General features: G+C 40.8%; 1 protein-coding gene across 1 annotated transcript; it reads right to left on the bottom strand.

Annotated features, from left to right (window-relative positions):
• Positions 1 to 12305: 12305 nt before the first annotated feature.
• On the bottom strand, positions 12306 to 13179 carry LOC145876326 (uncharacterized). The gene has a single exon (XM_082972118.1). It carries the CDS (start codon positions 13177 to 13179, stop codon positions 12394 to 12396), a length of 786 nt encoding a protein of 261 aa, XP_082828244.1. The 3' UTR covers positions 12306 to 12393.
• Positions 13180 to 17392: the final 4213 nt, after the last annotated feature.

Below are 17392 nucleotides of genomic sequence, written 5' to 3'. Positions count from 1 at the left end.
TTCTACACCTGCATTGTTTGTTGTTTGGGGTTTTAGGCTGGGTTTCTGTACAGTACTTTGAGATATCAGCTGATGTAAGAAGGGCTATATAAATACATTTGATCTGAATTGATTGATTGTACAACTGAATGCATTCAACTGAAATGTGTCTTGGGTACATATTGGTGTCGCCTGGTTAGTCAGTATGTGTTACACCTGTGCTGGCTTGTCCATCTCGTTAGTGGGAAGGTGTTTCACCTGAGCTGGTCCAGGTTCTATTTAAGAGTGTCTGGCCCAGTGCTCCAGTTGTCTTGATACATGTGGAGAGTCAACACCTTTAGTTGCTCCACCTTTTTGGTTTACTTCCTGTCTTTAAGTTTGGTGTGGGTTTTTCTTTTGTTTTCCTCTTCTTGGGCAGATTTAGTGGGTCTCATGGTGGGTGTCTTTTAGGTCCCAGTTGTTGTTACTAGTCAACTTTCAGTGGACACTGAGAGCAAAACTACAAGATTATGTTATAATACTTTTATTGCATCAAATGGTTGTTTTATGCAACAGAATAGAGGGTTCTTAGAACTATTGTGTCTGTGTGTTCTACTGAGGATGGGCCTCTGGGAGAAAACACTGACAGGAGATTTACAATGTCTTTTGGGTGATAAAACCTAAAGAGACCGCATTCCAGAGCATGAGTTAATGTTTCTGTTCTATATGGTATCAGGGAGAGATGACCCCAGGGCCAGACCCTGGTCTCTACACAAAGAGTACTGTTTTTACAGCAGATACTTATTATTCTCAGCAGACAGTATCTTTCATACAGATCTTAACCTTGTGACCCGTTCTATACATCTGTTGTTGGTCATGTAGGTTAAAAGGGGTGCATCTTGGCTGTAAAAGACCTTTGTACTTTTGTCTCGGGGCTCTCAACGAATCATCTGGGGGTGATTGTTCGACCAGCCATCATTATCATAGGGCACCCAATTGATTGACTTTATATGTGTGTTGTATTGACCTGCTCCCTTATAAGTGAATAAAGATTTAGTTTCAGAATAACTCTGACTTGTGTGACAAGTTTGTCTATTCATTTGTTATGAAAGAAATTAACCACATTTGGGGATGTTAAAACCGCTCCTGATGACCTGGGTAAGTGGTGCTCCAGGGATCCCTCTAACTTGATCTCAGGGAGACCACACTTTGGGAACAGAGCAGATAGACCCACCTTTGACCTGAGAGACAGCGAGCTGAGTGGATACATCTCAAACCTAGTTTAAAAAAAAAGAGGTTAGAGAAACACGCAAAGTGTAGTTTTTAGAAAAGCCTCGTAGGCTCTGAGTGTGTGTTCCTGTGTGGAGGTGTAAACAGGGCCCAGTCAGTAGGCTCTGAGTGTGTGTTCCTGTGTGGAGGTGTAAACAGGGCCCAGTCAGGAGGCTCTGAGTGTGTATTCCTGTGTGGAGGTGTAAACAGGGCCCAGTCAGGAGGCTCTGAGTGTGTGTTCCTGTGTGGAGGTGTAAACAGGGCCCAGTCAGGAGGCTCTGAGTGTGTATTCCTGTGTGGAGGTGTAAACAGGGCCCAGTCAGGAGGCTCTGAGTGTGTGTTCCTGTGTGGAGGTGTAAACAGGGCCCAGTCAGGAGGCTCTGAGTGTGTATTCCTGTGTGGAGGTGTAAACAGGGCCCAGTCAGTAGGCTCTGAGTGTGTATTCCTGTGTGGAGGTGTAAACAGGGCCCAGTCAGGAGGCTCTGAGTGTGTATTCCTGTGTGGAGGTGTAAACAGGGCCCAGTCAGTAGGCTCTGAGTGTGTATTCCTGTGTGGAGGTGTAAACAGGGCCCAGTCAGAAGGCTCTGAGGCTGAGTCAGCTATCTGTGCAAACTGGATGAAAACTAGAATCTGTGTTTACTAGTTAAGACCATTTATGATATAGTATAAGATAGTAAGGTGTATCTGTAATTATTTTAAACCTGTACCCCATTTTAGAAGTATTGAAAGATGTAAATGTATGAGTTATATTATCCTAGGAACTAACCATGACATAGAAATGTGAAAATATTCCTGCAGGTTAAAATATTGTTCAAAAACAACTAATTGATTAGGTAAGTTTGGGAATAGCATTGTGTGACTGTGATATGAGAGTTGTGTGATTGTGTCTTAATCTGAAGTTTGGATAGCAACAGAGATCTGTAGTTCCTCACAGAGATCTATAGTTCCTCCTAGAGATCTATAGTTCATCACAGAGATCTATAGTTCCTCCTAGAGATCTATAGTTCCTCCTAGAGATCTATAGTTCCTCCTAGAGATCTATAGTTCCTCACAGAGATCTATAGTTCCTCACATATCTATATTTCCTCCTAGAGATCTATAGTTCCTCCTAGAGGTCTATAGTTCCTCCTAGAGATCTATAGTTCCTCACAGAGATCTATAGTTCCTCACATATCTATATTTCCTCCTAGAGATCTATAGTTCCTCCTAGAGATCTATAGTTCCTCACAGAGATCTATAGTTCCTCACAGAGATCTATAGTTCCTCACAGAGATCTATAGTTCCTCACAGAGATCTATAGTTCCTCCTAGAGATCTATAGTTCCTCACAGAGATCTATAGTTCCTCACAGAGATCTATAGTTCCTCACATATCTATATTTCCTCCTAGAGATCTATAGTTCCTCCTAGAGATCTATAGTTCCTCACAGAGATCTATAGTTCCTCACAGAGATCTATAGTTCCTCACAGAGATCTATAGTTCCTCACAGAGATCTATAGTTCCTCCTAGAGATCTATAGTTCCTCCTAGAGATAGATCTATAGTTCCTCCTAGAGATAGATCTATAGTTCCTCATAGAGATAGATCTATAGTTCCTCATAGAGATAGATCTATAGTTCCTCATAGAGATAGATCTATAGTTCCTCATAGAGATAGATCTATAGTTCCTCATAGAGATAGATCTATAGTTCCTCATAGAGATAGATCTATAGTTCCTCCTAGAGATAGATCTATAGTTCCTCCTAGAGATAGATCTATAGTTCCTCCTAGAGATAGATCTATAGTTCCTCCTAGAGATAGATCTATAGTTCCTCATAGAGATAGATCTATAGTTCCTCATAGAGATAGATCTATAGTTCCTCATAGAGATAGATCTATAGTTCCTCATAGAGATAGATCTATAGTTCCTCATAGAGATAGATCTATAGTTCCTCAGAGATAGATCTATAGTTCCTCATAGAGATAGATCTATAGTTCCTCATAGAGATAGATCTATAGTTCCTCATATAGAAATATGCTTAATCAGATGATTGACATGTGGATAATAAGCTTTGATATAACGTTATCTTGGGGTTCCTTCACTGCCCATCATAGAAGATCACGGGGTGGTATTGAGAGGGGGATGATATTTTAGAAAGCAGCGGAAGATCTATAGTTCCTGGGAGGCTTGATTTTGCCGTGGTCTCTGGGAGGTTAGAGAACCGTTGACGATCCGGTCATTGTCCTGGAAACAAACGTATATTTTTGGTTCCGCTGGGAGGATGTTTGGAGAGCTGCTTCGTTGCTATGGAGAGTCCCTGAAAAAGCAAATGGAATGGTTGTCATGAGTACCTAAGAATGTCTTATGTTTTATATGGATTCTGTGAATATATGAAAATATGATGAATTATATGTGTGTATAATCGATTACTAGAGATTTGATAAAGTAATACAATTAGATACAATTTAAACAACCCATATGTAGACGAACGTAGGTTTTGAGTTGGTATCTTTAATGGATCATTTGATAAAGATGAGGTTTAAGCATTATTAAACTGTCTATAAAGTCTGGGCAGTTGTCTCAGAAACTGATGGGAGTGTGTCCACTTTAGGTTAAGTTACCCTAACGATGTAACTATAAAACGCTAATTGGATTTTCTCCGTCCAGGTACTACTTTTGAAATAAACTGCCCTTAAGGCTGGGGGGGGGTTCTTCCCAGTATGAGAGGAGTTGCTAGATTTATTGAATAAACCTTTTTCCATAAAGTTAGAGTGAACCAAGGTGGCTGACTAGCTGTTGATGCTGAAGAATCGTCCCATCCACTAGATTATACGTCACAGTGGCAGAATCACCTGAAAGATGCACATCGCCATCTGCTGACTGGAGTTGGTATCGCAGTTGAGAAAATACAAAGTCTGGGCAGTTCGATGAAACTGGAGTGAATCACAGGTAAACTAACAATATTGTAGACTTGATGCTAAATACAGATTTTTCAGCTTTAGTGTGTATATTGTATCCACTTAGTTATGTTAGTAAGTTTTCCATCTTTATGACCGGCCCTGGTAACTTCACCCCAACTTCTCTGATCCCCAGAACACAGTAACTTAACAACATAAGTGTTTTTCTGACATTTTTGGGAAATTGAAGGGAAAATAAAAAATCCAGCCGTAGCAGAGCCCCAAGTCCCATGGGGACGTCCTCTAGGGCCTGGATGTTCTCCCCATCAAAGGCCAGCGGGATTTCACTCTCATGGTGAAATGGATTTCCACCGATGTGCAGTAAAGGAGTGAAGAGCGGTGAAATCTGTGTCAACAAAAGTAAGAAATGATTAATACACATACAATTAACAAAGAACATAACAAATGTTAAGCTGTAGTTTTATATAAGCATGCACACCTATGTTTATGAAGAAACAGATGATTGGTGCATAGGCATACCTTGTCACGGACATAAAGGCCACTCGGGTCCTCATTGAAGAGGTAGGGCAAGAGCAGAATCACTGCTGTGGTCTCCAGTCCTAGTAAAGTAAAGCAATGATCTTACTACACTTGCTCATTTTATTACAAAATACATTAGAGAAAGGGAAGGAATAAGAGCAAATCCCTCTTCTGTATTGTCCTTCAGGGACTGTCAAAATAGCAGGATGATGTCCTCACCCCTGCCTCGCCTCTCTACCTCTGATAGTCCTTGAATTATATTTTTGTCTATATCCATTCCATGGACCTAATTCATTTCTGAGAAGATCTGAAAAGATCATTTGCACACATTTGTATGCTAATAGATGTCAGTTTGTATTGACTGCTATGTAGGTTAAATGTACACTTCAAATGCAGCTGTCCTACAACATATCTGTACCTTCTTCTTGATCCCAATTGCATTGTGTCCATGTTCTGTACCATCTAAGATATTAATTTCCCTCCACAAGGGGGCGGACATGTAACGTTTCCAAAATGGGATAGTATTGTACATGTAACGTTTCCAAAATGGGATAGTATTGTACATGTAACGTTTCCAAAATGGAATAGTATTGTCCATGTAACGTTTCCAAAATGGGATAGTATTGTACATGTAACTTTTCCAAAATGGGATAGTATTGTCCATGTAACGTTTCCAAAATGGGATAGTATTGTACATGTAACGTTTCCAAAATGGGATAGTATTGTACATGTAACGTTTCCAAAATGGGATAGTATTGTCCATGTAACGTTTCCAAAATGGGATAGTATTGTACATGTAACGTTTCCAAAATGGGATAGTATTGTACATGTAACGTGTCCAAAATGGGATAGTATTGTCCATGTAACGTTCTGCCCCCTTGTGAGTTAATAGTATTGCATGCTGTAGCAGCCTATATAAAGAGGAAGACCTCCATTGACGATTCAGTTCGTTGTAACATCTCGTCTGGACAGGTCACCGTCCTTAGTTAGTTAGTTAGTTAGTTAACGAAGCTAACGTTAGCTAGTTCATTATCACAAAAGTGAGAACTGCTCTAGATTGGAAACTTACGTTAATGAGTGTAAAGCCATGTTGGCTTTATAGAAACGATATACAATATATGGGAAAGAATATAGTTGAGGAAATAATCCAAACCTAGTTGTGCCTAGTTAGGACATAACGTTAGCTAGCTAGCTAACGGTACTGTACTGTAGCTCATACAACGCCGACGGTCAAACCCGGCTTTCTAATATTTACGTTCATTAACTATCGTAACGTTATGGAAGATATTCACAGAAAACCATCATTGTCTTCGTTATTCATTATTAGTATGTTATATTATTATAATAAATGATTTCGAGACATATTCAGAGCCAAACATCAACCCAACTTAACCTTTTTAACTGTTGTCGCATCCAAACTTGTCACCATCGTTTTCAGTTGTAATTGCGAAGTTCCCGGAAGAAGTCCAGCAACAACGGAGGTTCCTCGATGAACCCACCTTCTAACAAGTTCTTTGAAGAACCTTTTGGGGCTGTTTTTTATTGACCAAGAACCCTACGGTTCTTAGGGGATCTGAGAACAACTCCAGTTGAACCCTTCATTTTTAGAGTGTAGTCGGCTCTATTTACTCTCAGATTCAAACATGATGATTAGTATCAACTGTCAAGTCAGCTGCTGCTGCTCCAATACAGTTTGAGGTGAGATGGTGAACTGACGTTCAACTGGGCAGTCAGCTGCTGCTGCTCCAATACAGTATGAGGTGAGAGGGTGAACTGATGTTGACCTGGGCAGTCAGCTGCTGCTGCTCCAATACAGTATGAGGTGAGACGGTGAACTGATGTTGAACTGGGCAGTCAGCTGCTGCTGCTCCAATACAGTAGGAGGTGAGACGGTGAACTGATGTTGAACTGGGCAGTCAGCTGCTGCTGTTCCAATACAGTATGAGGTGAGACGGTGAACTGATGTTGAACTGGGCAGTCAGCTGCTGCTGCTCCAATACAGTATGAGGTGAGACGGTGAACTGATGTTGAACTGGGCAGTCAGCCGCTGCTGCTCCAATACAGTATGAGGTGAGACGGTGAACTGATGTTGAACTGGGCAGTCAGCCGCTGCTGCTCCAATACAGTATGAGGTGAGACGGTGAACTGATGTCGAACTGGGCAGTCAGCTGCTGCTGCTCCAATACAGTATGAGGTGAGACGGTGAACTGATGTTGAACTGGGCAGTCAGCTGCTGCTGCTCCAATACAGTATGAGGTGAGACGGTGAACTGATGTCGAACTGGGCAGTCAGCTGCTGCTGCTCCAATACAGTATGAGGTGAGACGGTGAACTGATGTTGAACTGGGCAGTCAGCTGCTGCTGCTCCAATACAGTATGAGGTGAGACGGTGAACTGATGTTGAACCGGGCAGTCAGCTGCTGCTGCTCCAATACAGTATGAGGTGAGACGGTGAACTGATGTTGAATCATAATGATTAAGTTAATTAAAATGAATTAGTGATACTATTAAAAAATTGTATTTGTCATATTAAATATATTACTCTATTGTTATCAGATAGAAACATGATGGAATATTGTACATCATATTAGCATCAACATACATTATTGTTTCATACAATTTCACATAATAAGGATATTTAATATTTTCAAGTTCAGAACCCATCACCTGCTATGTAAAAGAGACAGAAGAATGCACAATGGTCAATGCTATCTGGGATCCTTGGGACATCCCTACCCTAACCCCTAACCTTAACCCCTACCTTAACCATTTTAAATGTCAACTTCAACGGGCTAGGGACGTCCCAAGGATGTATCTCTACCTGAAAATACATGATCTAAGTGATTGATCGTTGGTATTCAGCAGTCATAAAGCCTTATTTACTTTAATGAACTACTGAAATTGTGATTTTGTCAGACAGCATAGACAGCAGCTCTACACTTTATTGACTGACTGATCCATTCATCCTTCCATCCCTACTCAGCCTTCCTCTCCTCTGAAGACCCAGTGAGGGTGGAGCTCAGTCAGAGAGCTGTTGAGGGACTGGTTAGGAAGAACACTTCTACATCCAGAGAGGTGAGAGGTCACACATGGTTTAGATGGTAAATATTTATGTCCCCTTAGTGGTTCATCACGTCAGCTAAAGGGAATATGTTCCATCATCTATGTTTATTTACATTAGTGCAAATTGTCCACTGATATGGGTGTAATTTCTCACCCCTTTTGGCTGTATGAAAGTTAATTTCCCCTCAGGCACAGACATTTCTTCTTTGTTATTACCCGAGCCACTGCCTGTTCAGCCTGCTATCATCCAGAAGGTGAGGTCAGTACAGGTGCATCAAAGCTGGAACTGAAAGACTGAAAAACAGCTTCTATCTCCAGGCTATCAGACTGCTAAACAGCTTCTATCTCCAGGCCATCAGACTGTTAAACAGCTTCTATCTCCAGACCATCAGACTGTTAAACAGCTTCTATCTCCAGACCATCAGACTGATAAACAGCTTCTATCTCCAGGCCATCAGACTGATAAACAGCTTCTATCTCCAGGCCATCAGACTGTTAAACAGCTTCTATCTCCAGACCATCAGACAGCTTCTCTCTCCAGACCATCAGACTGAAAAACAGCTTCTATCTCCAGACCATCAGACTGATAAACAGCTTCTATCTCCAGACCATCAGACTGATAAACAGCTTCTATCTCCAGACCATCAGACTGATAAACAGCTTCTATCTCCAGGCCATCAGACTGATAAACAGCTTCTATCTCCAGGCCATTAGACTGATAAACAGCTTCTATCTCCAGGCCATCAGACTGGTAAACAGCTTCTATCTCCAGACCATCAGACTGTTAAACAGCTTCTATCTCCAGACCATCAGACTGTTAAACAGCTTCTATCTCCAGGCCATCAGACTGTTAAGCAGCTTCTATCTCCAGACCATCAGACTGAAAAACAGCTTCTATCTCCAGGCCATCAGACTGATAAACAGCTTCTATCTCCAGGCCATCAGACTGGTAAACAGCTTCTATCTCCAGACCATCAGACTGTTAAACAGCTTCTATCTCCAGACCATCAGACTGTTAAACAGCTTCTATCTCCAGGCCATCAGACTGTTAAACAGCTTCTATCTCCAGGCCATCAGACTGTTAAACAGCTTCTATCTCCAGGCCATCAGACTGTTAAACAGCTTCTATCTCCAGGCCATCAGACTGAAAAACAGCTTCTATCTCCAGGCCATCAGACTGTTAAACAGCTTCTATCTCCAGACCATCAGACTGTTAAACAGCTTCTATCTCCAGACCATCAGACTGTTAAACAGCTTCTATCTCCAGGCCATCAGACTGTTAAACAGCTTCTATCTCCAGGCCATCAGACTGATAAACAGCTTCTATCTCCAGGCCATCAGACTGGTAAACAGCTTCTATCTCCAGGCCATCAGACTGGTAAACAGCTTCTATCTTCAGACCATCAGACTGGTAAACAGCTTCTATCTCCAGACCATCAGACTGTTAAACAGCTTCTATCTCCAGGCCATCAGACAGCTTCTCTCTCCAGACCATCAGACTGAAAAACAGCTTCTATCTCCAGGCCATCAGACTGTTAAACAGCTTCTATCTCCAGGCCATCAGACTGTTAAACAGCTTCTATCTCCAGGCCATCAGACTGTTAAACAGCTTCTATCTCCAGGCCATCAGACTGATAAACAGCTTCTATCTCCAGGCCATCAGACTGGTAAACAGCTTCTATCTCCAGACCATCAGACTGTTAAACAGCTTCTATCTCCAGACCATCAGACTGTTAAACAGCTTCTATCTCCAGACCATCAGACTGTTAAACAGCTTCTATCTCCAGGCCATCAGACTGTTAAACAGCTTCTATCTCCAGACCATCAGACAGCTTCTCTCTCCAGACCATCAGACTGAAAAACAGCTTCTATCTCCAGGCCATCAGACTGTTAAACAGCTTCTATCTCCAGGCCATCAGACTGATAAACAGCTTCTATCTCCAGGCCATCAGACTGTTAAACAGCTTCTATCTCCAGACCATCAGACTGTTAAACAGCTTCTATCTCCAGACCATCAGACTGTTAAACAGCTTCTATCTCCAGGCCATCAGACTGTTAAACAGCTTCTATCTCCAGGCCATCAGACTGTTAAACAGCTTCTATCTCCAGACCATCAGACAGCTTCTCTCTCCAGACCATCAGACTGAAAAACAGCTTCTATCTCCAGGCCATCAGACTGTTAAACAGCTTCTATCTCCAGACCATCAGACTGATAAACAGCTTCTATCTCCAGGCCATCAGACTGTTAAACAGCTTCTATCTCCAGGCCATCAGACTGTTAAACAGCTTCTATCTCCAGGCCATCAGACTGATAAACAGCTTCTATCTCCAGGCCATCAGACTGTTAAACAGCTTCTATCTCCAGACCATCAGACTGTTAAACAGCTTCTATCTCCAGACCATCAGACTGTTAAACAGCTTCTATCTCCAGACCATCAGACTGATAAACAGCTTCTATCTCCAGGACATCAGACTGGTAAACAGCTTCTATCTCAAGGCCATCAGACTGTTAAACAGCTTCTATCTCCAGACCATCAGACTGTTAAACAGGCATCATGAAATCATTGGCCCTTTAATAATGTTTGCATATCATTTCTCATCTCATATGTATAAACTGTATCTCAGTCTATGCTGCTCTGACATTGTTTATCCATATATTTATATATTCCTAAATCCATTCCTTTACTTAGATTTGTGTGTATTAGGTATTTGTTGTGAAATTGTTAGATATTACTTGTTAGATATTACTGCACTGTGGGAACTAGAAGGACAAGCATTTCACTACACCTGCAATAACATCTGCTGAACACCTGTATGTGACCAACAACATTTGATTTATTACGAAGGTAATTTGTGTCAAATGTACTTTTCCCCTCATTCACCCCACCTCTTTACATTGCTTATGCATATTCAGTGGCCTGACTGTGTCCAGACTATGTCAAAGGCCCATCCTGGTAGATCTGAACCTAATGCAGCTTGGAGTGATCAGATGACAGAAGTCACATTTAGGTGCCAGGTGTAACTGAGGCCATAGATGCTCCATATCCATTACTTTGAGTGTTTTATATAATATGACTAAATGCATTTCTTTCTGTGTTACAGGGGCAGTCAATAAATGGAACAGCAAGGCCACAGAACATGACATAAGCAGAGCTGTGGGAGACCACCTCAAGCCCCTGGTAGAGCCGGGGGTGGTGTTTACCACTCCACCACACCTTCAGCAGGCTGGAAAAGTGGGATTGATCTGGTTGATCCATTTGTTTGTGTCTGTTTCCAGTAGTTGAATCCTTTGACGTATTGTTGAATTAAACATTTATCTTCAACAAATGCACTGGGTTGGTTGAAAAGTGATACTAAACGTACATACCAGCACTATTTTGACATAGTGGGAGATATACTGAATTTATACTGTTTTTCATACTAAGATGGATAAAGATGCGTATTGGTTTTGCAAGAGTCTGTTGATTGTCAGTCATTGGGTTCATTAGTTTTGCAATATGTTCAAATCAAATCAAGCTTTATTTATACAGCACATTTCAGACATGGATGCTTCACAGGAAAAAAATAAAACAATGAAAATAAACAGAAATATTTACCACAACAAACATAAGATTAACAACTGAAAGACGAATTAGCATTCTAAGGAAAATCCATTGATTAAAATATTAATTGGATGCAACATCCAACCCAAAATATAAGCATGTTTTTAGGAGGGGCTCTGAAAGACACTATGGGGGTGTCCACTGGAAGTTGACTAGTAACAACAACTGGGACCTAAAAGACACCCACCATGAGACCCACTAAATCTGCCCAAGAAGAGGCAAACAAAATAAAAACCCACATCGAACTTAAAGACAGGAAGTAAACCAAAAAGGTGGAGCAACTAAAGGTGTTGACTCTCCACATGTATCAAGACAACTGGAGCACTGGGCCAGACACTCTTAAATAGAACCTGGACCAGCTCAGGTGAAACACCTTCCCATATATTCCTTCCCTATATACACAAACATCTCCCACAATAATCATATTACTTGTAATTTTTTTAACAAGCTCCTTAAACTGCACAAGCAGCAATAAATCACTGATATCGATTAGGGGGAAATCAGGTTGTTCGTGCTGTTGAAACTAACACAACTAAAAAAACACATGGAAATGGGAGATATATTTTACCTCACTGATTAGAGGACAACCTGCAGAAGACAGTCAGCTACATTTTGGAGTGATGCATTTAAATGTAGGGGTCACTAAACAAAGGAACACAACATTTATGTCATCACTCATCGATATCATGTTGAAATCAATTGTGTGAGAGGAGGGAGATGAGGTTGCACGTCCTGTTAAACTAACAGCTCAAAATCCACATGGAATCTGGGAGTAATGTGTACATCCCTGGTTAGAGGACAATTTGTAGAAAACAGCTAGCTACATTTTGAAGTGTTGCATTTTGATTCCAGTGGGTCACCAACATGGTAAGTGTAACAGCTCTTTTTGTGTTAGTCACTTTTTGTTAAATCTCATAAATAGTAACTCTTCCATTTCAGAGCCTGGATTTTCCCCCTGAGGCTAATATCCATATCATGTTGAAATCAATAGAACAGGGGACACACGTTTAGGGTTCTACATTGTGACATCATTAAAATACTCCTTCTACAATGTTAAAACATTCTACATTGTGACATTTCATTGATATCATGAAACAACTCCTTCATGTATTTTCTGATGTTTGATCAGATGTCTTTTATCAGAGTATCTCTTGTTACATTGATCACAGCTATAAGGTTTCTCTCCTGTGTGTGTTCTCTGGTGTAGAGTCAGAGTGCTAGATGTAGTAAAACTCTTCCCACATTGATCACAGCTATAAGGTTTCTCTCCTGTGTGTGTTCTCTGGTGTTGAGTCAGAGTGCTAGATGCAGCAAACCTCTTCCCACATTGACCACAGCTATAAGGTTTTTCTCCCGTGTGTGTTCTTTGGTGTATCTTCAGTTTGCCAGATTGAACAAAACTCTTGCCACATCGAGTACAGCTATAGGGTTTCTCTCCTGTGTGTCTTCTCTGGTGCATCTTCAGTTCTCCAGATTGAACAAAACTCTTCCCACACTCATCACAGCTATAAGATTTCTCTCCTGTGTGTGTTCTTTGGTGTACAATAAGATGGCTAGATGTATCAAAACTCTTCCCACATTGAGTACAGCAATAAGCTTTCTCTACTGTGTGGCTTCTCCGATGAATTTTAATGCCTGATGAGGTGAATCTCTTCCCACAGTCAGAGAGGTTAATTATCTTCCCTGTGGGTCTCTGCTGGTGTTTCTTGAGGAGTTCTGATCTAGAGAGACTCTTCTCTGCCTCATCAGCATCATGAGGTTGTTGAGGCTCCCCAGAGGATCCACGATAGTCACGTCTCTCTCCTGTGTGAATGACAAAGTCATACAGATGGTTAAAGGCCCACAACAGCAGAAATCCACTGTAAAAGGTCATGCCAACAGCGTAGCCATGATGTTGAACAACAATTGACATCTGTAATGAATGTAATGATTACTTGACATTTGTCTTAAAATGAGCAACAATAGTCATATTTTGTCTTGTTTTCACATTAGTAGTAACATCTAAGATTGGAGGCCCTTTTCTATGTTTGCTGGTGAGAAAAGATGTTTGCTCAGGGGAGTAACCTCCATTACCAGGTTGCTTATGAGTTCATTTCACACTACTTTGGATTATAATTGTCAGGCTCGCTTGAATCTCCTGCTTAATATAATGTTTGTGTCGTCATCGCAAATCAACCGCTTTGTACTTAAACACTTCAACCAGTAAAATGCTCTTTGGCTTTTCCATCAGCCTGACAATGAGGGTTTGTACACTGTTTGCCAAATTGGCCCATAACTTCACCTAACAACAAATATAGACCTACTGTTGGACCCATAACTTCACCTAACAATAACATAGACCTACTGTAGGACCCATAACTTCACCTAACAATAACATAGACCTACTGTAGGACCCATAACTACACCTAACAACAAATATAGGAAAATAGCTCTGTGTGTTGAACAATAGCCTATCCATCAAGGAACAGTTCTCTACACATTATGAGCTAAGTATCTCCGTTTCCAAACAGACTAACGAGACCCTACAGTAAATCAAGTAGACAATAACACTTTATAAACATCAATTTGTTAGGGATGTTGGATCCAACATGGAGCACGGCATAACTGTCTTTACCAGAGTAATGAATGAAGAAGCACTTTGGTTGTTGTTGCATGTCGTGATGTTTGTAATTTGACTGTCATTCAGAAAAGTATTTCCTGGATCTTCTGATAGTTGATCATGTGACTGTAACTAAACATCTACAGTATTAAGTATTATGTGTAATTATTGAAGAACTGCGTTAATGACAGTATCCATTTGAGTGTTGTCAATAAAGCTAAGATTAAAAAAAAAAAAAAATGTATTTCACCTTTATTTAACCAGGTAGGCTAGTTGAGAACAAGTTCTCATTTACAACTGCAACCTGGCCAAGATAAAGCAAAGCAGTGCGACAAAAAAAAACAGAGTTACACGTTGGATAAACAAACGAACAGTCAATAACACAATACAAAAATCTATATACAGTGTGTGCAAATGAAGTACGGAGGCAAGGCAATAAATAGACCATAGTAGTTAAGTAATTACAATTTAACACTGGAGTGATAGATGTTCAAGTAGAAATACTGGTGTGCAAAAGAGCAAAAAAAGTCAATAAAAACATGGGGATGAGGTAGGCAGTTGGATGGGCTATTTACAGATGGGCTGTGTACAGCTGCAGCGATCGGTAAGCTGCTCAGATAGCTGATGCTTGAAGTTAGTGAGGGAGATATAAGTCTCCAACTCCAGTGATTTTTGCAATTCGTTCCAGTGATTGGCAGCAGAGAACTGGAAGGAAATGCAGCCAAAGTAGGTGTTGGCTTTGGGGATGACCAGTGAGATATACCTCCTGGAGCGCGTGCTATGGGTGGGTGTTGCTATGGTGACCAGTGAGCTGAGTGAAGTCGGCCTAGCAAAGACTTATAGATGACCTGGAGCCAGTGGGTTTGGCGACGAATATGTATACCAGGTCGATTAGAAAGGCCTGCTCGCAGAAGTGTTCTAGGGAGCATTTGACAGTGATGAGGGGTGGCCGTTTGACCGCAAACCCATAACGGATGCAGGCGATGAGGCAGTAATCTCTGAGATCCTGATTGAAAACAGCAGAGGTGTATTTGGAGGGCAAGTTGGTCAGGATAATATCTATGAGGGTGCCCATGTTTACAGATTTAGGGGTTGTACCTGGTGGGTTCCTTGATAATTTGTGTGAGATTGAGGGCATCTAGCTTGAATTGTAGGACGGCCGGGGTGTTAACCTCACTAGGGTAGGGGGCACTGTTTTCACCTCTGGATGAAAAGCGTGCCAAAGTAAACTTAGTAGATTTGGATAGAAAACACTCTAAAGTTTCCAAAACTGTTAAAATAATGTCTGTGAGTATAACAGAACTGATATGACAGGCGAAAACCTGAGAAAAATACAACCAGGAAGTGGGATTTGTTGTTGTTGTAGTTTTCCAATGACTGCCTATACAGATTCCATTGACTTAGGTCTCAAATATCATTTCCTATGGCTTCCACTAGATGTCAACAGTCTTTACAAATAGTTTCAGGCTTGCATCCTGAAAAATGAGAGAGTAAGACCACTCTGAATGAGCGCACCTTTCTTGTTTACCTTTTATATTGACGACGTTATTGTCCGGTTGAAATGTTATATATTATTTAGGCTAAAAACAACCTGAGGATTGATTATAAACATCGTTTGACATGTTTCTACGAACTTTACTGATACTTTTAGGATTTTTCGTCTGGCTGTTGTGATTGCCTTTGAGCCTGTGGATTACTGAACAAAACGCATGAACAAAACGGAGGTTTTTGGATATAAAGAGAGACTTTATCGAACAAAACAAACATTTATTGAGTAAATGGGAGTCTTGTGAGTTGCAACGATATGAAGATCATCAAAAGTAAGTGATTCATTTTATCGCTATTTCTGACTTGTGTAACTCCTCTACTTGGCTGCTAACTGTTTGTAATGATTTGTCTGCTGGGCGCTGTTCTCAGATAATCGCATGGTATGCTTTCACGGTAAAGCCTTTATGAAATCTGACACCGTGGTTTGATTAACAAGAAGTTAATCTTTAAACCGATGTATAACACTTGTATGTTTTATGAATTCTTATGAGTATTTCTGTTTTTGAATTTGGTGCTCTGCAATTTCACTGGATGTTGGCCATGTGGGACGGTAGCGTCCCACACCCCCTAGAGAGGTTAACCTCTTATGGCTAGGGGGCAGTATTTTCACGGCTGGATAAAAAACGTACCCGATTTAATCTGATTATTAGTCCTACCCAGAAACTAGAATATGCATATAATTATTAGCTTTGGATAGAAAACACTCCAAAGTTTCTAAAACTGTTTGAATGGTGTCTGTGAGTATAACAGAACTAATTTGGCAGGCCGAAACCTGAGAAGATTCTGTACAGGAAGTACCCTGTCTGACCATTTCTTGCCCTTCTTTGTCATCTCTATTCATTACAAAGGATCTCTGCTGTTACGTGACACTTCCTACGGCTCCAATGGGCTCTCAGAGCCCGGGAAAAACCTGAATGACGTAATTCAAAGCCCTGGCTGAAACACAGGAGCGCTTTTGCTAAGTGGTCTATCAGAGGACAAAGGGCTTAGGCTCGAGCACTGGCCGCCCCCGCCTTTCTGTTTTTCCCTCATTTTACAGACACGCAGATTCCCGGTCGGAATATTATCGCTTTTCTACGAGATAAATTGCATAAAAATTGATTTTAAACAGCGGTTGACATGCTTCGAAGTACGGTAATGGAATATTTCAAAAAAATTTCACGTTATGCGCCATGCGTGCGACCGTGATTTACCATTGGGAAAGTGTCTAGAACGCACGAACAAAACAGAGGATATTTGGATATAACGATGGATTATTTGGGACCAAACCTACATTTGTTATTGAAGTAGAAGTCCTGGGAGTGGATTCTGACGAAGAACAGGAAAGTTAAGACCATTTTTCTTATAGTAAATCTGATTTTGGTGAAGGCTAAACTTGCCGGGTGTCTAAATAGCTAGCCCGTGATGGCTGGGCTATGTACTTAGAATATTGCAAAATGTGCTTCATCCGAAAAGCTATTTTAAAATCGGACATATCGAATGCATAGAGGAGTTCTGTATCTATAATTCTTAAAATAATTGTTATGCTTTTTGTGAACGTTTATCGTGAGTAATTTATTAAATTGTTAGTAAATTCCCCGGAAGTTTGCGGGGGGTATGCTAGTTCTGAACGTCACATGCTAATGTAAAAAGCTGTTTTTTGATATAAATATTAACTTGATTGAACAAAACATGCATGTATTGTATAACATAATGTCCTAGGTGTGTCATCTGATGAAGATCATCAAAGGTTAGTGCTGCATTTAGCTGTCTTTTGGGTTTTTGTGACATTATATGCTAGCTTGAAAAATGGGTAGTCTGATTATTTCTGGCTGGGTAGTCTGCTGACATAATCTAATGTTTTGCTTTCGCTGTAAAGCCTTTTTGAAATCGGACAGTGTGGTTAGATTAACGAGAGTCTTGTCTTTAAATAGCTGTAAAATAGTCATATGTTTGAGAA

Source organism: Salmo salar, unplaced genomic scaffold, assembly GCF_965601325.2.
Source record: "Salmo salar unplaced genomic scaffold, fSalSal1 ptg000578l, whole genome shotgun sequence".
Lineage (NCBI taxonomy): Eukaryota > Metazoa > Chordata > Actinopteri > Salmoniformes > Salmonidae > Salmo > Salmo salar.
Note: the sequence above shows the minus strand (reverse complement) of the source record. Positions and strands in the feature narration are given on the sequence as shown.